Source organism: Lontra canadensis, unplaced genomic scaffold, assembly GCF_010015895.1.
Source record: "Lontra canadensis isolate GAN:19392208 unplaced genomic scaffold, GSC_riverotter_1.0 scaffold19, whole genome shotgun sequence".
NCBI classification, from domain to species: domain Eukaryota; kingdom Metazoa; phylum Chordata; class Mammalia; order Carnivora; family Mustelidae; genus Lontra; species Lontra canadensis.
Genome location: NW_022631013.1, coordinates 20,582,734 through 20,600,834, shown reverse-complemented (window position 1 = coordinate 20,600,834; position 18,101 = coordinate 20,582,734). Strand labels below are relative to the sequence as shown.

Genomic DNA, 18,101 nt, shown 5'->3' with positions numbered 1-18,101 from the left:
TGCTATCTCTTCTGGCTGTGATTTCTGTCTTTCCCCACCTATCCACACTCTCTGGCGGCAGTACTCACCTGGCTGGGCTCTCAGTCAACACCCCACCCCACTCCTGCTGCTTTGCCTTTTCTGTACTTACCTTTTCACAGCCAAGTCAGTTTGGAAATTTTCAAAAGTAGCTTTACTAATAAAGTAAAGCCACTGTTCTCAAATGTAATCCCCAGGCCAGCTGCATCAGCACCACCTGGGAACTTGCTAGAAGGGCAAATTCTCAACCTTCATCCCCAGACTAACTAAATTGGAAACTCTGGCATGAGGGTCCAGAGAACCTGTGTTTTGACAAGTCCTCCAAGTGACTGATGCACGCTAGAGCTTCAGAACCATTGAACTAAGAGAAGCAAATTGTTTAAAAAAAAAAAAAAAGACAAGCAATTAAAAACAATGTTCTAACCCTTACGTTTCTAATTCTGAGATAGAATATCTAGTCACAGGTATTTATTTTATGAAGGTTCCTGGGCCTCCAGGAATGCCTTTCCTAGGGAACATCAAGTTAGAATAAACTCAGGATTGGCACTGCTGATATGAAGAGTCTGGCAAAATTGTCTCTTCCAGAACCAGGTTCTCTCTCCTCTCTTGCCAGGTGTTACCCCTGCACCCTAAACACCCTCATAAATTCTGAGATGCCCCCGTCTCTTGGAAGAGAACGTTCCTTCCCATAAGTGTTGCCAACAGTGTTCCCCTTTGGGAGCAGATATAGGGCCACAGGCCTGGAGTCAGCAGTCTGAATTTAAATCCTGACACTACCAGCAGTGTAGCCTTTGGTGGGTCTTTCCTCTAGATCAGCCTCAATTTCCTCATCCGGAGCAGTGATCGTGATCACAGTCATTCCCAGTTTCGGTGGTTGTGAGGATTAAGAAGATTACATATGCAAAGCGCTGAGCTTAGTACACTTTTAGCGAACGATAGCTGTTACTATTATTACTCCCTTGTACATCATATCCTCCTGTGTCACCCTTGGATGGCCTTTATCCCCACTTGGTCTTTGGGGGCTTAGAAGTCCTACTGTCACCCCTAACTCCCATTTTCATTGTTATTCTGGTTTTTCTGAAGCATAATCACTGGCCAGATGCTGCTCTTTGTTGAAACCCCAACATTTCTCCCTGGTAATATCTGGCCTGGTCTCAGCATACACCACCTAACCCAGGAAAACGGGTTTCTCTAAGCCTCAGTTTCTTCAGTTGTGAAAGAGGCATCATAACAGTACCACCTATGGGGTGTTTGAGTTGATGAAACAAGATAATTCATATTAAGTGTTTAGCAGTGCCTGTCATGTAGGAAGTATTCAAAAAATATTAGCTATCCTCTCTTCCCAATCTTAGAAACCTAATTCTTCTTTTTCCCTGCCTCCTTCTCACTAAAACAGACTCAACTGAAAGTCCTGGAAGCCCCTTGAACTCTGAGTACTAATTTCTAATCCAAGGAACTCCTTTTAGACATTTATGCTCTCCTGGGAAGAAAAGGATGATCCTGGTCTGCTGTGGTCTAGCTCCATACTTGGAGAGCTCTAAGCAAAATGGGCAGCAATCAGTGCACACCAACATGACAGAGGGCCTGGAAACTGTGAGACGAGACACAATGAAAAGCGCCTATGAGTATTTAGCCTGGAAAGGAAAAGTTTCTCATGTCAGAGAGGACATGATCATTGGCTTCAAATCTCTTTAGAGCTGTGGTGTGGAAGAGGCCGGTGACTTGTTCTCTAATATCCTACCGATAGAATTAGACCCAATGAGTGGAAGCTACTAGAAGATGCATTTCCGGTCAACAAAAAGTCCAACTTCCTAACAGGTATACAGAGCTGGAATGGACTTTGGTGGCAGGTCCCTGTCAGTGGAGGTGTCCAAGCAGGGGCTAAGCATGTGCCTGGCAGAGCTTTCCGAGGGGATCAGGCAGTGGAAGGGTAGATGGCAGAGATAACTTTCAACATCTTTCTGAACCCTGAGGTTCTGTCATGCTGCAGACTCGAAGCCAGTAATGATTCGTTCCCTTTCTGACTCAGCTTTGCAATTGTACTCACCTCTGGAATGTGCTCTGTATCCCTTCTCCCCACCCCCACTCTCATACGCTCCATTGTAAGAGGCCCCTCTCCTTCCTGGGATAGGGCATGAAAGGGGCAGTTAACTGAACTGTAGCCATTATGATGTTGCTATGTCACAATACCTTCTCCGTGTGTGATGGCTTGCTTTCTGCTAGGCACCGGAGACACCAGGTAAGTGAAGTCTGGAAGACACAGATGTTTCCATCACAGCCTGCCTTGGCTCTCGAAATGCCTCTGGACTCATCTTGTTCAGAGAATGATCAAGCACAAAGCAAATGTTTCTGCCTGTTGATCTCTCCATTGTGAAAGAATGCTGCCCGCCCCGCCCCCCCAACCCCTGCCTGGCTCTCCAACACAGAGTAACAGGCTCACTGTTCTAGTGAGAACATTACTCAGCAACCCCTCTCCCTCTGCATATACTTGGAGAATGGTGTGGGCCAGAATGAGATGGAGTGATTGAGACTAGGGAGATAAAGGGTGCTAGTGAATTGAGCACCCAGATTCTGACGCCAGACTGAGTCCACATGCCAAGTCTACCTCTTTCCCACTGTGTGGCCTTGGGCAATCCAGTAACCTCTTTACCTCAGTGGTCTTATTTGTAAAATGAGAGTATTAGTAATACCCACTTGAAGGGGTTGTCAGGAAGATAAATGACAGTGTATGTAAAGTGCTTACCTAGAATAATGTCTGATTTATGTCAAGTACATAATATATGGTAGCTATCAATTATTTGTTTTTATTTTTATTTTTTGAGGGAGAGCATAAGTGGGGTGGGGTGGGAGGGGTGGGCAGAGGGAGGGAAGACAGATAACCTTAAGCAGACTCCACGCCCAGCACCGAGCCCAAGAAGGGGCTCGATCTCATGACCCTGAGATCCTGACCTGAGCTGAAGTCAAGAGTCAAGTCGTTTAACTGCCTGAGCCACCCAGGTGCCCCTATCAGTTATTATTTTCTAAAATAAACCATTCTCCTGAGCACAGCGCCAGGAAATAATACTGTCTGTGAGCCTTTGATACTGTCGGGCTGTTGTCAGATTCAGATGGTGCCACGTCAGAACTTCCGGGAAACAAGTCTCTTGAAATCCATCTCTCTCATTCTGAGGGGCTTTTCCCTAGCAATTGGAGTTTGAAGAGGGAAGGTGACAGAACCGAAGCTGGAAGGGGGGAAATTAAGACAGCAGGCATGAAGGGAAGATAGGATCCTCTCTAAGCCAAAGAAACAGCCTGAGCAAAGGTGGGAGGGAATGAGGAGAACAACTCTGGAGAATGGAGATAGGAGATGACATGAACAGAAAAAGGAGCCCTCAATGCCCCTGATACCGGAGAAGTATTAAGAAAACATTGGAACATACAAGTAAAGGAATATTCTGCAGTGCAGCATGAAAAATTATCTTTTTGAAAAATACATAGCAATGTGGGAGGAAGCTTGTATTACAATTTAAAAACAAGGGGCACCTGGGTGGCTCAGTGGGTTAAAGCCTCTGCCTTCGGCTCAGGTCATGGTCTCAGGGTCCTGGGATGGAGCCCCGAATCGGGCTCTCTGCTTGGCGGGGAGCCTGCTTCCTCCTCTCTCTCCGCCCGCTTCTCTGCCTACTTGTGATCTCTATGTCAAATAAATAAATAGATGTCTTAAAAAAAAAAAAAAAAAGAAAGAAAAAAGAAAAATGAATTGTGTAAGACTGATGATTCACAGACCTGTACCCTTGAAGCAAATAATACATCATATGTTAATAAATAAAATAAAATAAAAATTAAAAAAAAATTTTTAACAAAAGGATGCTCTCTCTCTGTCTCTCACTGCCCCACCTCACTACACCCTGCCCAGCATGCTCTTTCTCTTAAAAAAAAAAAGTGACTCAAAAGGAGGGGGGATGGGTGAAATAGGTGATGGGGATTAAAGAGTACATTTATCATGATGAGCACTGAATAATGCATACAATTCTTGAATCACTGTTTTGTACACCTGAAACTAATGAAACCAATGTAACACTGCATGTTAACCATACTGGAATTAACATTTTTAAAAAACTAAAAATAAGAATCAAAGACAAATTGACTTTGAGACATAAATTCAAATTTGGCATGACTTCCTCATGATTAAAAAAAAAAAAGGCAGGATGTGGAAAGAGATTAGTAGGGGTCAGATTGTTATAGTCTCTAAATTCCAGGCTGGGGTGTTGGGATTTGAGCATGTTGTAAGTGGGAAACCACTTTCAGGTTCATGAGCAAAGGGTTATTTTAGGAAACTTGATTTGGCAGGAGGAATAGGAAGGACATGAGTGGGATGAGTCTGGGGTGGGGAGTTGACTGGGGACCCAGAGACCCAAATGTCTCCCTCCTAGTCCTTGTCCCTTAAGCTTCCCGGGTTAGATCCCCAAAACCTCCACCCCCATCCTGACTCTGCCACCACCGCCACCACCATTAGAATACAGTGAATATCTCAGCATTACGAATCTTTAAGTAGTTTTTCAGTCCAAAGGAAAAAATAACTTTGCTTTCTTCCTAAGTCACCTAAAACAGGGATCAGCTAACTTTTTCTGGAAACACCCAGACAGTCTATATTTCAGGCTTTTCAGGCCATATGATCTCTGCCACAACTAGGCAACTATGTAGAGAGAAAGCAGTCATAGACAACACATACAGGATTGGAGATGGCTGTATTCCCATAAAACTTTATTTACAAAAATAGGTTGGGGGCTGGATTTGACTCACAGGCCAAGTTTATCAGTCTTTGATCTAAAAGCACATTGTGTTATTTTTCTTAGAAAATAATTCCATGATTACTCAGTGCCTCTAAAGCTTCCCCGACCCTCCCTCTTAGACACTTCCCATACACAGCCCCATCCCGTCTCTAGTTATGAAAGGAATACCAGTGACGATAGGCAAAGCAGCATGTTAAAGTGAAGGCACTGTGGATCTAGATCTAGACAGATTTAGACAGAGATCTAGATCTTCAGATCTAGATCTAGATCTGCCAGCTGTGTGATCTGACACAGAGCGCACAACCTCTCTGAGCCTCTCTCTGTTTCTTCACAGACAAAATGGAGGAAGTAGATGCAACTTTATAGGATTTTTATGAAGCTCGGATGTTTTCAAGCATGCAGCCTAATGACTGGCATGGAATAAGCATTCAATAAATAGTTATGAACCCACACTGAGTCTATAAATAGCCCAAATGAGGAGAATTCCTTTGCGGATCCAGCCTTCAGGCCAGTAGCGGTGCTGGAGAGAGAAGCAGCAGAGATCACAGAAACACACATGAGGCTAGATATGGAGGCAACGCAAACTTTGAAGACGCTGTTACAAGATGGATTTGTATCAAATACTTCTGATGAATCATTTATTAGCCAGCCCCGCTGTGCCAAATCCGCTCCGCGGCTGGTGGGGTTCGGTCGCACGCTTCCATCCAAGTAATAAGAGTAATAAGCTCTTCATCCACAGACTCGCAACAGCTGGTGAGTGGGAGACCCTCGTGTAAACAGCCTCATCTGAGTTCATTCTTCCGGCCTCATGGGACCAGTCACCTTCGCTTCAGCTGAAAAATAAACACATCAGGAAAATGAATGCTTCTGTCCTAGGGGAACACGACACAATGAGAATCAATCAATAACAAGAAATAGCGTGGGGTCATCTTTAGAGAAAATGCTGTGAAATGCAAGAAGGCTAAGTACAAACACACACACACACACACACACACACACACACACACACACATATTGACAAATAAGACCCTAAGTTCAAATCTTGATCTTTTGTCCTCATCAGCTTTATATTTGGAGTCAAGTTATTTAAGGTTCGTTTCTACATTACCCACCCCCCCTATAAAATGAAGATAGTCATGGTATGTTCCTTTTTTTTTTTTTTTAAGATTTTATTTATTTATTTGACAGAGAGAGGGAGATCACAAGTAGGCAGAGAGGCAGGCAGAGGGAGAGGGGGAAGCAGGCTCCCCACTGAGCAGAGAGACCGATGCGATGCGGGGCTCAAACCCAGGACCCTGAGATCATGACCTGAGCCGAAAGCAGAGGCTTTAACACACTGACCCACCCAGGTGCCCCTCATGGTATGTTCCTTTACACTTGTGAGAATTAAGAACAGTCCCTGAATAATCATGATTGTCCTGTTAGTGTTTGCCAGTGTTGGTGTCAGCGTTATTCTTTGAAAAAGATGTTTTCAGAACAGCTGAACAATGAAGTCAAACAAACACATAATGAATCAAATTCAAAAGGAATCTGAAAAATCTGAATCTGTGATACTCTCCAAGAGCCAAACCTGAAATTCACATGAGACTCTGGAGTTCCATCTCCTGTTGACTCAGCAGTAGGACAGGTCAAACCAGGAAGATGGGTGTTTCCATCATTCGGTTCAGTTCAAGAAAAAGTACAGTGTACCAAAGCCGACAGCTATGTGCTGTGGTTTTATAAAAGGATATCCTTATTCTTAGGAAATACATAATGAAGTGGTTAGAACTAAAGGGCCGTGATGTATGCAAATTATTCTCCAATGGTTCAAAAATATTGGGTGTCCATATCTAGAGGGTGGGGGAGAGAAATGTTTAACAGTAGGTGTGACAAGAGTCCGTAGGATTCTGTGTACCATTCTTATCCCTGCAGCTTTTCATAAATTTGAAATATTTTCCAAATAAAAACTTTTTAAAAAGCCCAGTAGGATGGGTTAAAAATAGAAAAGAAGCATTGACTCCAGCTCAACGATGAGACAAGCCCAGGGCGGCAGCAAGGACAAGCAGAGGGGACGATGCAGTCCTGACAAGACGCCAAGAGAGCTTGGACTTGAACGAGGGGACATACAGTGGCTCTAGGATTCAAATGTGCAGTTGAGTCAGGCTAAGATCACCCTGAAACACATCTCCCCGGTAGGCCCTGCTTGTGCTCAGGCACCTAAAACAGGTTGTATGTGGCACTAAGACTAATGTTGCTTGAAACCCTTCCCCTGCGTTTCGTTTTAGGGTTTTAGTCCCGAGACTTTTGTTTCCCATGCCAATTATTGCCTTTTCACTGATCCCCTGCCAAAGATTTCTCCCCATCTTCAATCCATTTGGCAAACTGCTGATAGAGTAAATCCCTAAATCATTTCTCTAATTGCATCACTTCCTCACTCAAGAAGTGACGATGCTTTCTTATGTTCTAGAACACCGTTTCTAAACTTCGCTGTCTCATCACTTCCGTGTTTTATGATTTTACATACTTCGATTTGTAGTTTCAACTTTCAAGATTTTTTTCCTGTGGAACAAACAGAAGCTATGATTAGACCGATATCCGAGAGTGGCGGATGCTTAGTTTCCGTCTTACATTCTGAACACTAGGCTCAGGCCCAAGTTGTGATTTGTCTGAAATTGACATAAAAGTTTTTCCTCTTATTTTTGTAATTTAGATACACTTTTCAATTTTAGAATGGTTTTAGGTTTGCAGAAAAGTTGCAAAAATAATACAGAGAATTCCCATATACACCACACCCTGTTTCCCTACTGTTTGTATCTTACATCACTATGTACATTGGTATATGCTAATTAATTACTCTTTATACTTTATTCAGATTTCATTAATTTTTCTTAATGTCCTTTTCTATCCCAGGATCCCATCCAAGGGACAATGTTACAGTTAGCTTCCCTCCTAGTCTAAGACTGTAAAATATTGTTTAAGAAGCCAAATATAAAAAATATAGTCTTTTTTTAAACATAAAATGCATGGGTTTTTTTTAAAGATTTTATTTATTTATTTGACAGAGAGAGATCACAAGTAGGCAGAGAGGCAGGCAGAGAGAGAGGAAGAAGCAGGCTCCCCACTGAGCAGAGAGCCCAATGTGGGGCTCGATCCCAGGACCCTGAGATCATGACCCGAGCCGAAGGCAGCGGCTCAACCCGCTGAGCCACCCAGACGCCCCATAAAATGCATGTTTATTTCAATCATCAAGGATGGCTTAACACTAAAATCTCACCATATACCCAATTATTAGTATAAAAGAAAATGTATGTAGGGGCGCCTGGGTGGCTCAGTGGGTTGAGCCTCTGCCTTTGGCTTGGGTCATGATCTCAGGGTCCTGGGATCGAGCCCTGCACCGAGCTCTCTGCTCAGCAGGGAGCCTGCTTACCCCTCTCTCTCTGCCTGCCTCTCTGCCTACTTGTGATCTGTCTGTCTGTGTCAAATAAATAAATATCTTTTAAAAAGTTTTTTTTTAAAAAGAAACTGTAGGTATTCATCTGTATAGATACAGTAAAGGAATTTGATAAAATTCAACATTTATACATGATTTAAAACTCTTATCAAATGGGCACCTGGGTGGCTCAGTTGTTAAAGCCTCTGCCTTCAGCTCAGGTCATGATCTCAGGGTTCTGGGATCGAGTTCCGCATTGCGCTCTCTGCTCAGCAGGGAGCCTGCCTCCTCCTGTCTCTCTCTGCCTGCCTCTCTGCCTACTTGTGATCTGTCAAATAAAAAAAAAAACAAAACTTAAAAAAAAAAAACCCTCTTAACAAACTAGGAATTTCCCTTCTTTTTGTTAATCTTTTATTTTGAAATAATTTTAGATTTCTAGAAAAGTTGTAAAAAAGAGAAAGAACTCCTGTATCACCTTCACCAAGATTGGCAATCATTGACATTTTATCACATTTGTTTTATTAATGCCACTCTGTCTATACTACTTTTCTGAACCATTAAAGAGTAAGACATGAAATCTCTATGATGTGTGTAGTCTGATTGAATAAGATTTTATATGACACTTTGACAATCATTATCTTTCCTACCGCCCTTGAACAGTAGGGGCTGTAGGAAAGTTAGATGCTGTGCATCTAACAGTATCGAACTCATCCTGAAGCATTATTATGACATTCATTGCAAGACTCCCTGAATTTTCCCTTTATGTCAGAACCTTTGGGAGCCCAGATATCATGTTCAAGACTAGATCTAATTAGCTAATCCAATAAAGTTTGCTTCTTATACAATAAACCGCAGTTCTCTACACAGGACTTCACACAGAGATTTCCTGAAATCTCATGTTTGATACAGAGGGTCTCTAAAATGAGCTCTCACCACCACTGGTGGAAAGTACCTCAGTAACATGACTGCCGGTATTATTCCCTCTGGCCAGGAATATTAGAGTGTCCCTTATGGAAAACTATGGTATCAGCTGCTTTTAAGCTGCCATTGACTTTTCTCTGGTTCAATTATCAGGAGTCTATCTATTGAACTTGCTCATAGAGCTCATTAGCTAATAGAGCTAATTAATAGGCAAAGTTTAAGTGCCCTTTCTAGCCTCCAATTTAACATTGGCTCTGCATTCCTTTCAGTACCCTCATATCCCCCTGCATAGCTGGAGTAAAAAGAAGGCGTTCATGGTAACATCTAAACAAATGGCCATATTTTTCCCACCAGGAGTGGGTAATTTCCCATTCTCTCTTTTAAGGAAGAAAAACAATACCATTTTGTCAGACAGTTTTTTAGATGGAAACAACTTAAATTCCGTATCCTTTAGTACCCTACTAGGGAATAGTATCCCATTAGCAAAGAGCTAATAATTATAAAGATTTCAGATACTGAACATATTTGACAGCAACTCTTTCCAAAAGAAATGCTTGGCATAGAATTTTAAACAGCCAACATAGGATTTTTACCAGTTCTATTTTTTTAAGCTTTTTGATGTTTCCCTTGTCTGTTTAAAAACCCAGTATAAAATTAAAATGAATTTTTACAAAAAGAAAAAATTATTCATAATTTCACCATTGTAGCATACCTATTTCAGGATTATGAATTCCCTTTTATCTTTGGCCAAGCCTGTGTTCTTTTTACCTCACATTATAAACATTTCCTATGTCTCTGGTATTTATGTATATTTTTTAAGGGTTACATAATATTTCATTAAGTAGATGTATAATTATTATTTAAACATTTCCCTAATGTAGTTTAAAAGGGGAAAAATTTTTTCTGTTTTCTTTTTTTTTTTCCTTTTGTCTGTATTCGCCACTGGACTCTGAGCATTTAAAACAGTGCTAGCAAGGGGCACCTGGGGGGATCAGTCGGTTAAGCTTCTGCCTTTGGCTCAGGTCATGATCCCAGGGTCCTGTGATGGAGCCTCATGTTGGGGGGAGGGGTCCTGCTTAGCCGGGAGTCTGCTTCTCCCTTTCCCATTGCCCCTACCCCTTGCTAGTGCACGCTCGCCCTCTCTCTCTATCTCTCTCTTTTATTAAAGCCAAACAGCGCTGGCAAAAAGTAGACCCCAGGTACATACTTGTTGAATAAAAAGTGAATTTAAATGGTTTCAAGTTTAACTCTCACATGTTATTTTTTTTATCATCCTGCTTTCTTCTGACTTAATTTTTTATTTTACCTCCTTGAAATAAAAACAGTTGATCATGATTATTATTATTATTTTTTTAAAGATTTTATTTATTTGTCAGAGAGAGAGGGAAAGAGAGCGAGCACAGGCAGACAGAATGGCAGGCAGAGGCAGAGAGAGAAGCAGGCTCCCCGCCGAGCAAGGAGCCCGATGTGGGACTCGATCCCAGGACGCTGGGATCATGACCTGAGCTGAAGGCAGCCGCTTAACCAACTGAGCCACCCAGGCGTCCCTATTATTTTTTTTTTTAATGTAGAAAGCATTCACAGTGATCGGTTGTCTTTGATTATGATCTGGTATAATTGGTATGATCCCAGGTAAATTCCTTATATATCTGAAACGTCTTTATTCTACCCTCACATTTATTTCATAGTTTGGGTAGGTGGAGAATCTAGGATGGAAACCGTTTTCCTTCAGAATTTTGGTGAAGGTGTCCTTCCTTTTTTTTTTTTTTTTTTTTTGTAGTTATCAGTGCTGTGCTGAGAAAGCCATTGTCATTCTGATTCTTGATCCTTTTTCTATGTATATCATTTTTCCCCTCCCCTCCTCCTCTCCCTTGCTCTCTGTTCCTCCCTCCCAGCAGCCCTTCCCCTGCAACCTCTCAAAAGTGCCTATAATTTGGATATTGAATCCCCTGGAATGAATCTCTAATTTTATCTTTTCCACCTTGTTTTTGCTCGACTTTCTGAGAGATTTCCTCAAATTCACCTTCTAACTCTTCTACTAAGTTTTACATTTTTGTTCTATTGCTAATTTTCAAGAGCTCTGTTTTTCTCTGAGTCTTCCTCTTTTATTTATTTATTTTTTAAAAAGATTTTATTTATTTGACAGATAAGAGATCACAAGTAGGCAGAGAGGTAGGCAGAGAGAGAGGGGGAAGCAGGCTCTCCGCTGAGCAGAGAGCCTGATGCGGGGCTTGATCCCAGGACTCTGGGATCATGACCTGAGCCAAAGACAGAGGCTTTAACCGACTGAGCCACCCAGGTGCCCGAGTCTTCCTCTTTTAAAAATACAATTTATTTTTACTACATAATCTCTTCTATTATCTATCTGAATTTAACACCTTTTTTTTTTTTTTAAGATTTTATTTGTCAGAGAAAGAAAGAGAGAAAGAGAGAGAGAGATCACAAGTAGGCCAAGAGGCAGGCAGAAGCAGAGGGGGAAGCAAGTTCCCTGCCGAGCAAGGAGCCCGATGTGGGACTCAATCCCAGGATGCCAGGATCATGACCTGAGCCGAAGGCAGAGGCTTTAACCCACTGAGCCACCCAGGGGTCGCTGAATTTAGCACCTTTTAAAAAAAAGAGTTATTCGTTTGAGAGAGAGAGAGCAGAGGGAGAGGCAGAGGGAGAGGGAGTGAATCTTCAGTCAGACTCCCCCTGAGCATGGAGCCCGACACGGAGCTCATTCCCAGGACCCTGAGATCACAACCTGAGCCGAAATCAAGAGTTGTTTGCTTAACTGACTGTGCCACCCAGGATACCTTGAATTTAGTTCTTTTGAAAATGTTATCTTCTACCTTACTTCTGTTTCCTCCAAGTCATTTTGTTGTTTTCTCTCTGTTTTGATCTCTCTCCTGTCATAGAGACTTGCCTCAAGGGTCTGGTAATTCTTATTCAAGAATGGGGCCTTGAGGGGTGCCTGGGTGGCTCAGTTGGTTAAGCAGCTGCCTTTGGCTCAGGTCATGATCCCAGGGTCCTGAAGTGGCCCTTCATCAGGCTCCCTGCTCAATGAGAAGTCTGCTTCTCCCTCTCCCTCTGCCCCTGCCCCTACCTGTGCTCTCTTGGTTGCATTCTCTCTCTCTCAAATAAATAAAGAAAATCTTAAAAAGAAAAAAAAAAAAGATTGGGGCATGAAAAGCTAGTTGGAAGTTTTTTATTTATAGGTAGAATTGAAGTGCTTCACTAAGGGTGATTTGGCTGGGCCTTTTAGTTGGAGAACCTGTGTTAGTTTCTTTAGGTATTTTCCCTTGACCTAGTTGGGTTCCCCAGAGAATAATTTTCCAATTTCCAACTTAGTGGGCAAAGGCCCAGTTGCTAGGATTCCAGGAGTTATAAGAAGGAAGAAGGCCTCAGGTCCTCTCTTCCAGTATGCAGACTTCCAATTAATCTCTCTGATTTAAGTGTGGTAGCTCTGCTTCTTATATCCCCTTAAATTCTATTCTAGCCTCTTCAAAGAATATCCCTCTAGCTGTCTGCTGGGGATAAGAAGAGGCAGTTGTCTGACTTCGCAGAATAGAGGATGGTGTCTGGAAAAGTTTATTTTTAAATATACATTTAAAAATTTTAATGACAACTTAAATGCAATAAAGTACACAAATTTTAAGGTATACACGCCTAATGCATTTTTGCATGTGTACGTATCCATATAACATCCGGATTGGCATATAGAATATTTCCAGCACCCGGGAAGACTCCCTCATGGCCCATCTCAGTCAAAACCCTCCACAAAGTAACCATTATTCTCTTGGGTTTTACCATAGATGACTTTTACCTGTTCTTAAACTTGAGTTAAAGGAAATCACACTGTATGTACTCTTTTGTGTCTAGCTTTTTGCTCAATATTGTATCCGCATGATTTATTCATGTTGTTTCAATTTAGTTGTAGCTCATTCTTTTTCACCTCTGTGTAGTATGCTATTGTTTAAATATACCACGATTTATTAATCCATTTGAATATTGTGGACATGAATAATTTCCACTTTTTACTATTTTTTAATTTTTCTTTTTTGAAGATTTTATTTATTTTTACTTAATTGAGAGAGAGAGAGAGAGAGAGAGCACAGCAGGGGGAGCAGCAGGTAGAGGAAGAAGGAGAAGCAGTCTCCCCTCTGAGCAGGGAGCCTGGATGTAGGTCTTGATCCCAGGATCCTGGGATCATGACCAGAGTTCAAGGCAGATGCTTAACCAACTGAACCACCCAGGCAACCCTTTACTATTTTTTTAAATTGAAGTATAGTTGACATAGAGTTTTTTCCAGTTTTTGGCTCTTATAAATAATCCATTCATGAAGATTATTAAGCATATCTTTTGGCGCACATATGCCCACGCTTCCATTGGGCATATACACAGGAGTGAACTTGCTGGATCTTAGGACATATATTTATTTTTAGCTTCAATAATACAGCAAATAAGTTTCCAATGCGCTTGAACCAATTTGTTTTCCCATGAGCAGTGAGTGACAGTTTCAGTTGCACCACAACCTAGCCAACACCTTAAATTTTAGTCATTTCGACGGTGGGTAGTAGTATCACATTGTGATTTTAATTTGCATGTCCTAGATAACTGAAGATGGTAAGCACATTTTATATGCTCACTGAGCATTTGACTGTCCTCTTTTGGGAAGTGCCTGTTCAAGTCTTTTAACCATTTGGGTTGTCTTTTTCATACTCATTTGCAGAAGTTCTTTATAAATTTTGGATAGGAACTCTTTATCAAATGTGTATTGAATAATGTCACTTTTCCAATCCGTGGCTTGTCTTTTCTCTCTTTTAGTGGTGTCTTTTGATGAGGAGAAGTTCTTAGTTTTTATTATGGCAAATGTAAGGCTCGATTTTAAGCAACTTGTAAAGGAAAATTTTGTTTAAAAATCAGGGTTGTCTTGGGGTGTCTGGGTGGTTCAGTCAGTTAGGCACCTGACCCTTGGTTTTGGCTCAGGTCATGATCTCAGGGTCATGAGATCAAGTCCCACATCTCAGCAGAGACTGCTTTAGATTCTCTCCCTCTGTCCCTCCTCTGGCTAGGGTGTGTGTGCACACATGATCTCTCTGTCTCTCTCAAATAAATAAATAAATAAACAAATCTTAAAAAAAAAAATCAAGTCTGTCTTTCTGGATTTTCTGTAATGCACTGCAATAAAACTTGTGCTGAGCAGAAAACCATCTTTGTTCCAAAGTTCAGGGTTATGGCTCTTGTTCTAGCTCTCATCATAATAGAACATTACCAGACACAAACTCTGTACCATGCTACTCTGTGATCTCTGGGGTCCACCTTTGGTCTAGAAGACCACATTGCAACAAAGCTTTGGTCCCTAAAGAAATAAGGATAAAACTTCCAGGCCCAGAGAATCACTGTCTCTGTCCCCCTTCCATATACTTTGTTAATAAAATAATATCCTTTTGGGTGTTTTCTTCAATCCTGCAGATGCCTCCCCCCAGCTACCTTCAACAAAGTGAAACTGAACAACAGGCATTCTATTATACACAAATGATAAGGTTTTATTACTTCTAACAAGGAGTGGTCTGAACAGATAGTTGGCCTACAAGGTAATTACTGACAAAGAGAAGGCCTATAAAGCAACTATTCAAAAACTAGAACCACCATTTAACTGTTTTTAGCTGATGAAAAATGATAATAGAGTCAAAGTACTGTTTTTGGTAACCTTGGAAAATGTTGGAAGTAGGCCAGAAATGGAAGTCCTCAATCAAGACTGGTTTATTGTGCACAGTAGAGACTGGGAATTCAATAAGTATTTATCAGATGAATTTGAGGGTGCTGGGATGGACATGTGGAGGCTCTTGGAACTGGTCAGAGTTACACTCTCTTTTCAGGTTCAATTCTGAATAGGAAGAATAATTATTTTTAAAATAATGTTTTCCTAGGGGCACCTGGGTGGCTCAGTGGGTTAAAGCCTCTGCCTTCAGCTCAGGTCATGATCCCGGGGTCCTGGGATCGAGCCCCGCTTCGGGCTCTCTGCTCGGTGGAAAGCCTGCTTCTTCCTCTCTCTCTCTGCCTACTTGTGATCTCTGTCTGTCAAATAAATAAATAAAATCTTTAAAAAAAATGTTTTCCAAATTAATTTATAAATCTAGTAGTTTTCTACTTAAAATTGCAGAGGACTTTTTGACAATAAACAGTTACAAAGTGATTTTATGTATCAAAGGATAAAAAATGCTATATGGAAAAATAAAGGATATTAAGCAGACAGGGACTGTGGTGGTTGGGTTACTCTTTTCTATAAGTAGTTCAAGGAAGGCGGTACTGATAAGGTAACATTTGTACTGAGACCTGAGGCAAATGAGGGCATGAGACACGTGGAAGCAAGTACAAAGGTCCTGAGTTACCCCTGGTTATACGAAGAACAGAAGGTACCGGAGGAGGTCTCCAGCTAGCACAGAATGATTGAAGACAGAATGGTAGGCAATGATTTGAGAGTATCATTAGGTGGGTTAGTGGGTGGAGGGTGAATCAGGTAGGGACTCTGAAACCTATTCAATTTATTCTGAATGAGAAGGCAAGCCTTTGGAGAGTTTTGAGGACTGATGAGATTAGACTTAGATTTTAAAAGGATGCTCTGACTCTTGTGCTGAGAAGAAAATGTAGGGGAACAAGGCTGGAAGCAGGAAGATGAGTTAAGAACCTGTTGCCATTTTCCAGGTAAGCAATAAAGGGTAGCAGCAATGGAGGAGGCGAGAATGGAAAAATAGAGTTGACAGGATTTGGTAATGGGCTGGGTGTAGGGCGTGAGAGAAAAAGCATGGTCAAGGATGATTCACAGCTTCTGTTCTCAGCAAATGCAAGGCCAGAATGGCTATTTACTGAGAGTTCAGTTAGGGAATGTCACATTTGTCATGCTTATTAGAAATCCAAGTGGCGATGGCAGGTAGGCAGTTGGAAAGGCTTAAAAATGAATCTGCATTTCATCTAGAAGAATAAGGGGCAAGATTTGCTATTAAATAAAAGTTCAAAATAAAGATTAAGGTGGGAATTGGCCTCACAGACATGAAAGTGCAATCTAAAACTACAATAAACAAAACTGACGCAGAAAACCAGAGAGATCGATGAAACAAGAAATATGCCTTGAAACAGTTCCTCCAAGGCTTCTCTGCGTTTACAGATTTTAGCATTGCTGTTTTTACTGTTGGCAATGAGCTCTAAATCTTCATGACGATTCATCTCTAAAATTTGCTCAGGTACGCAGTTTTCCCAATGGAAACTTCTTTATTGTTTGTCCCTCAATATACATAATTATTGTCAAAATATTACAGTAATGCAGAAACCTGTACTCTCATATCCCTCCAGGTTTTGAGATAATCTGTTTTTGATTTGTTTTTTTATCCTTCAGGTCTTCCTTCTAGAGCATAATATGAGTTGTGTGCATGTGGATCTGGAAGAGTGTCACTCAGCTGTGAGTGAGCACAGCTAATATCCACTGTGGAGATGTGAATGCAGCTTTGTTTTATTTTTTTAATCAAATTCCCAGTAACTCATTACCGGTTAAAACAAATGCAGCTTTGTTTTATTTTTCAGATTCCCAGTAACTCATTAAAGCTTCCTACACCATTCAAGAACACTGAGATTTATTAAAATATGGAATAACTTTACCAATATCTCAGTCATAGTTATGGTAGCAAATACATACCCTATAGAATGATTTCCAGGTGACACACCTCCTGCTAAACACTCTGTATGCACCAAAGAATAGGATCCTCTTCACAATCCCTCTTTAATAGATGGGGGAACTTGGGGTTTGATGAGCTAAGTAACTTATTTCAAATTAAAAAAAAAAAATAACAGAGCCAGAATCTGAACCCAGATGTGGCTGATCACAAAGTCCAAAGTCCAAACTCTTGGCTTATTATTACACTTCTTGGAAATATTAAGGGGTCTACTGCATATGATAAAACATCTTTACAAACCAGTGGGTGAAGGGATGAATTAGTCAATAAATGATTTGGTGGTAATTCGTTTAATATTCAATATGGGCCTCATTTCATATTATGTAACAAGATTATTTCCGGCTATTAATAAATATGAAAAATGATAGATAAAATCATTGAAAACAGAACATACATTATATCTTAATGTTAAAAAGAAAAAATATGGGAAAACTAGAAGAATATATAGGTATTTTATTGATTTAGGAGAATAGGGAAAAACTTGAACAAAAAACTGGAAAAATAACACAAAATAAATCAATTTGTCTATCATAAAAATTTAAACCACTTATACATAAAATGTCACTAGCAAAATTAAAAGACATATTATAAATAAGAAAAAATATCTGCAATGATTATGACTGAAATATGCTAATACCCCTAATATAAAAAAATCTCTTATCCAACAGGAAGGAAAGCAGTGATAGTTCAATAGCAAAATTGGCAAAGGACATGAACAGAGAATTTACAGAAGAGGAAATATAAAGGACTGATAAATTAATGCAAAATATTCAACTCACTAATAAAGAAATGCAATATTTTTACAAGAGACTATCATTCATCTTCCGGCTTTAGGGTTATCAGAAGTGAATGAGAATGCTGTCAGGACTCTCTGCCAGGTGTGGGAAAATGGAGACATTCATAGACCTTAGTAAATATTTACGTTAGTAAATTGGTACAACCTTTCTTGAAAGCAGTTTGGCAATATGTGTCAACACTCATAAAGTCCCTTTACCTTTTGACCTAGTGATACTACTTCCGGAAGTCTATCTTAAGGAACCAATCAGCAGTAGGATAAATACAAGTCTACAATCATAAGATTATACATAATCTAAAAGTTTAATGATAAAACATTAATACAAGGAAATATAAATCCACTATTATAATCATGTTTCTGAAGAATATTTTATGATCTGCAATATGTTTGTGTTATATTTATTTATATACCTATATATATCGTTAAATGGTAAGGACAGGATATGAAAGTTTCTACATATATATGTTTTATCACTAACA

The 18,101-nt window shown here is 40.5% G+C and overlaps 2 protein-coding genes across 4 annotated transcripts in view; both read right to left on the bottom strand.

The window, feature by feature from the left end:
- The window catches only part of FSD1L (fibronectin type III and SPRY domain containing 1 like), a 73,862-nt gene extending 71,694 nt beyond the window's left edge, over positions 1-2,168 (bottom strand). For all 3 annotated transcript variants that reach the window (XM_032860764.1, XM_032860765.1, XM_032860766.1), the window contains exon 1: positions 2,066-2,168. In XM_032860764.1, the coding sequence (XP_032716655.1) occupies positions 2,066-2,119 (54 nt within the window). In that variant the 5' untranslated portion in view covers positions 2,120-2,168. The remainder of the gene's footprint in view (positions 1-2,065) is intronic.
- A 3,349-nt stretch (positions 2,169-5,517) lies between these two features.
- The window catches only part of SLC44A1 (solute carrier family 44 member 1), a 194,810-nt gene continuing 182,226 nt past the window's right edge, over positions 5,518-18,101 (bottom strand). The window contains exon 16 of the mRNA XM_032860762.1: positions 5,518-5,620. Coding sequence (XP_032716653.1) covers positions 5,606-5,620 — 15 coding nt within the window. The 3' untranslated portion in view covers positions 5,518-5,605. The remainder of the gene's footprint in view (positions 5,621-18,101) is intronic.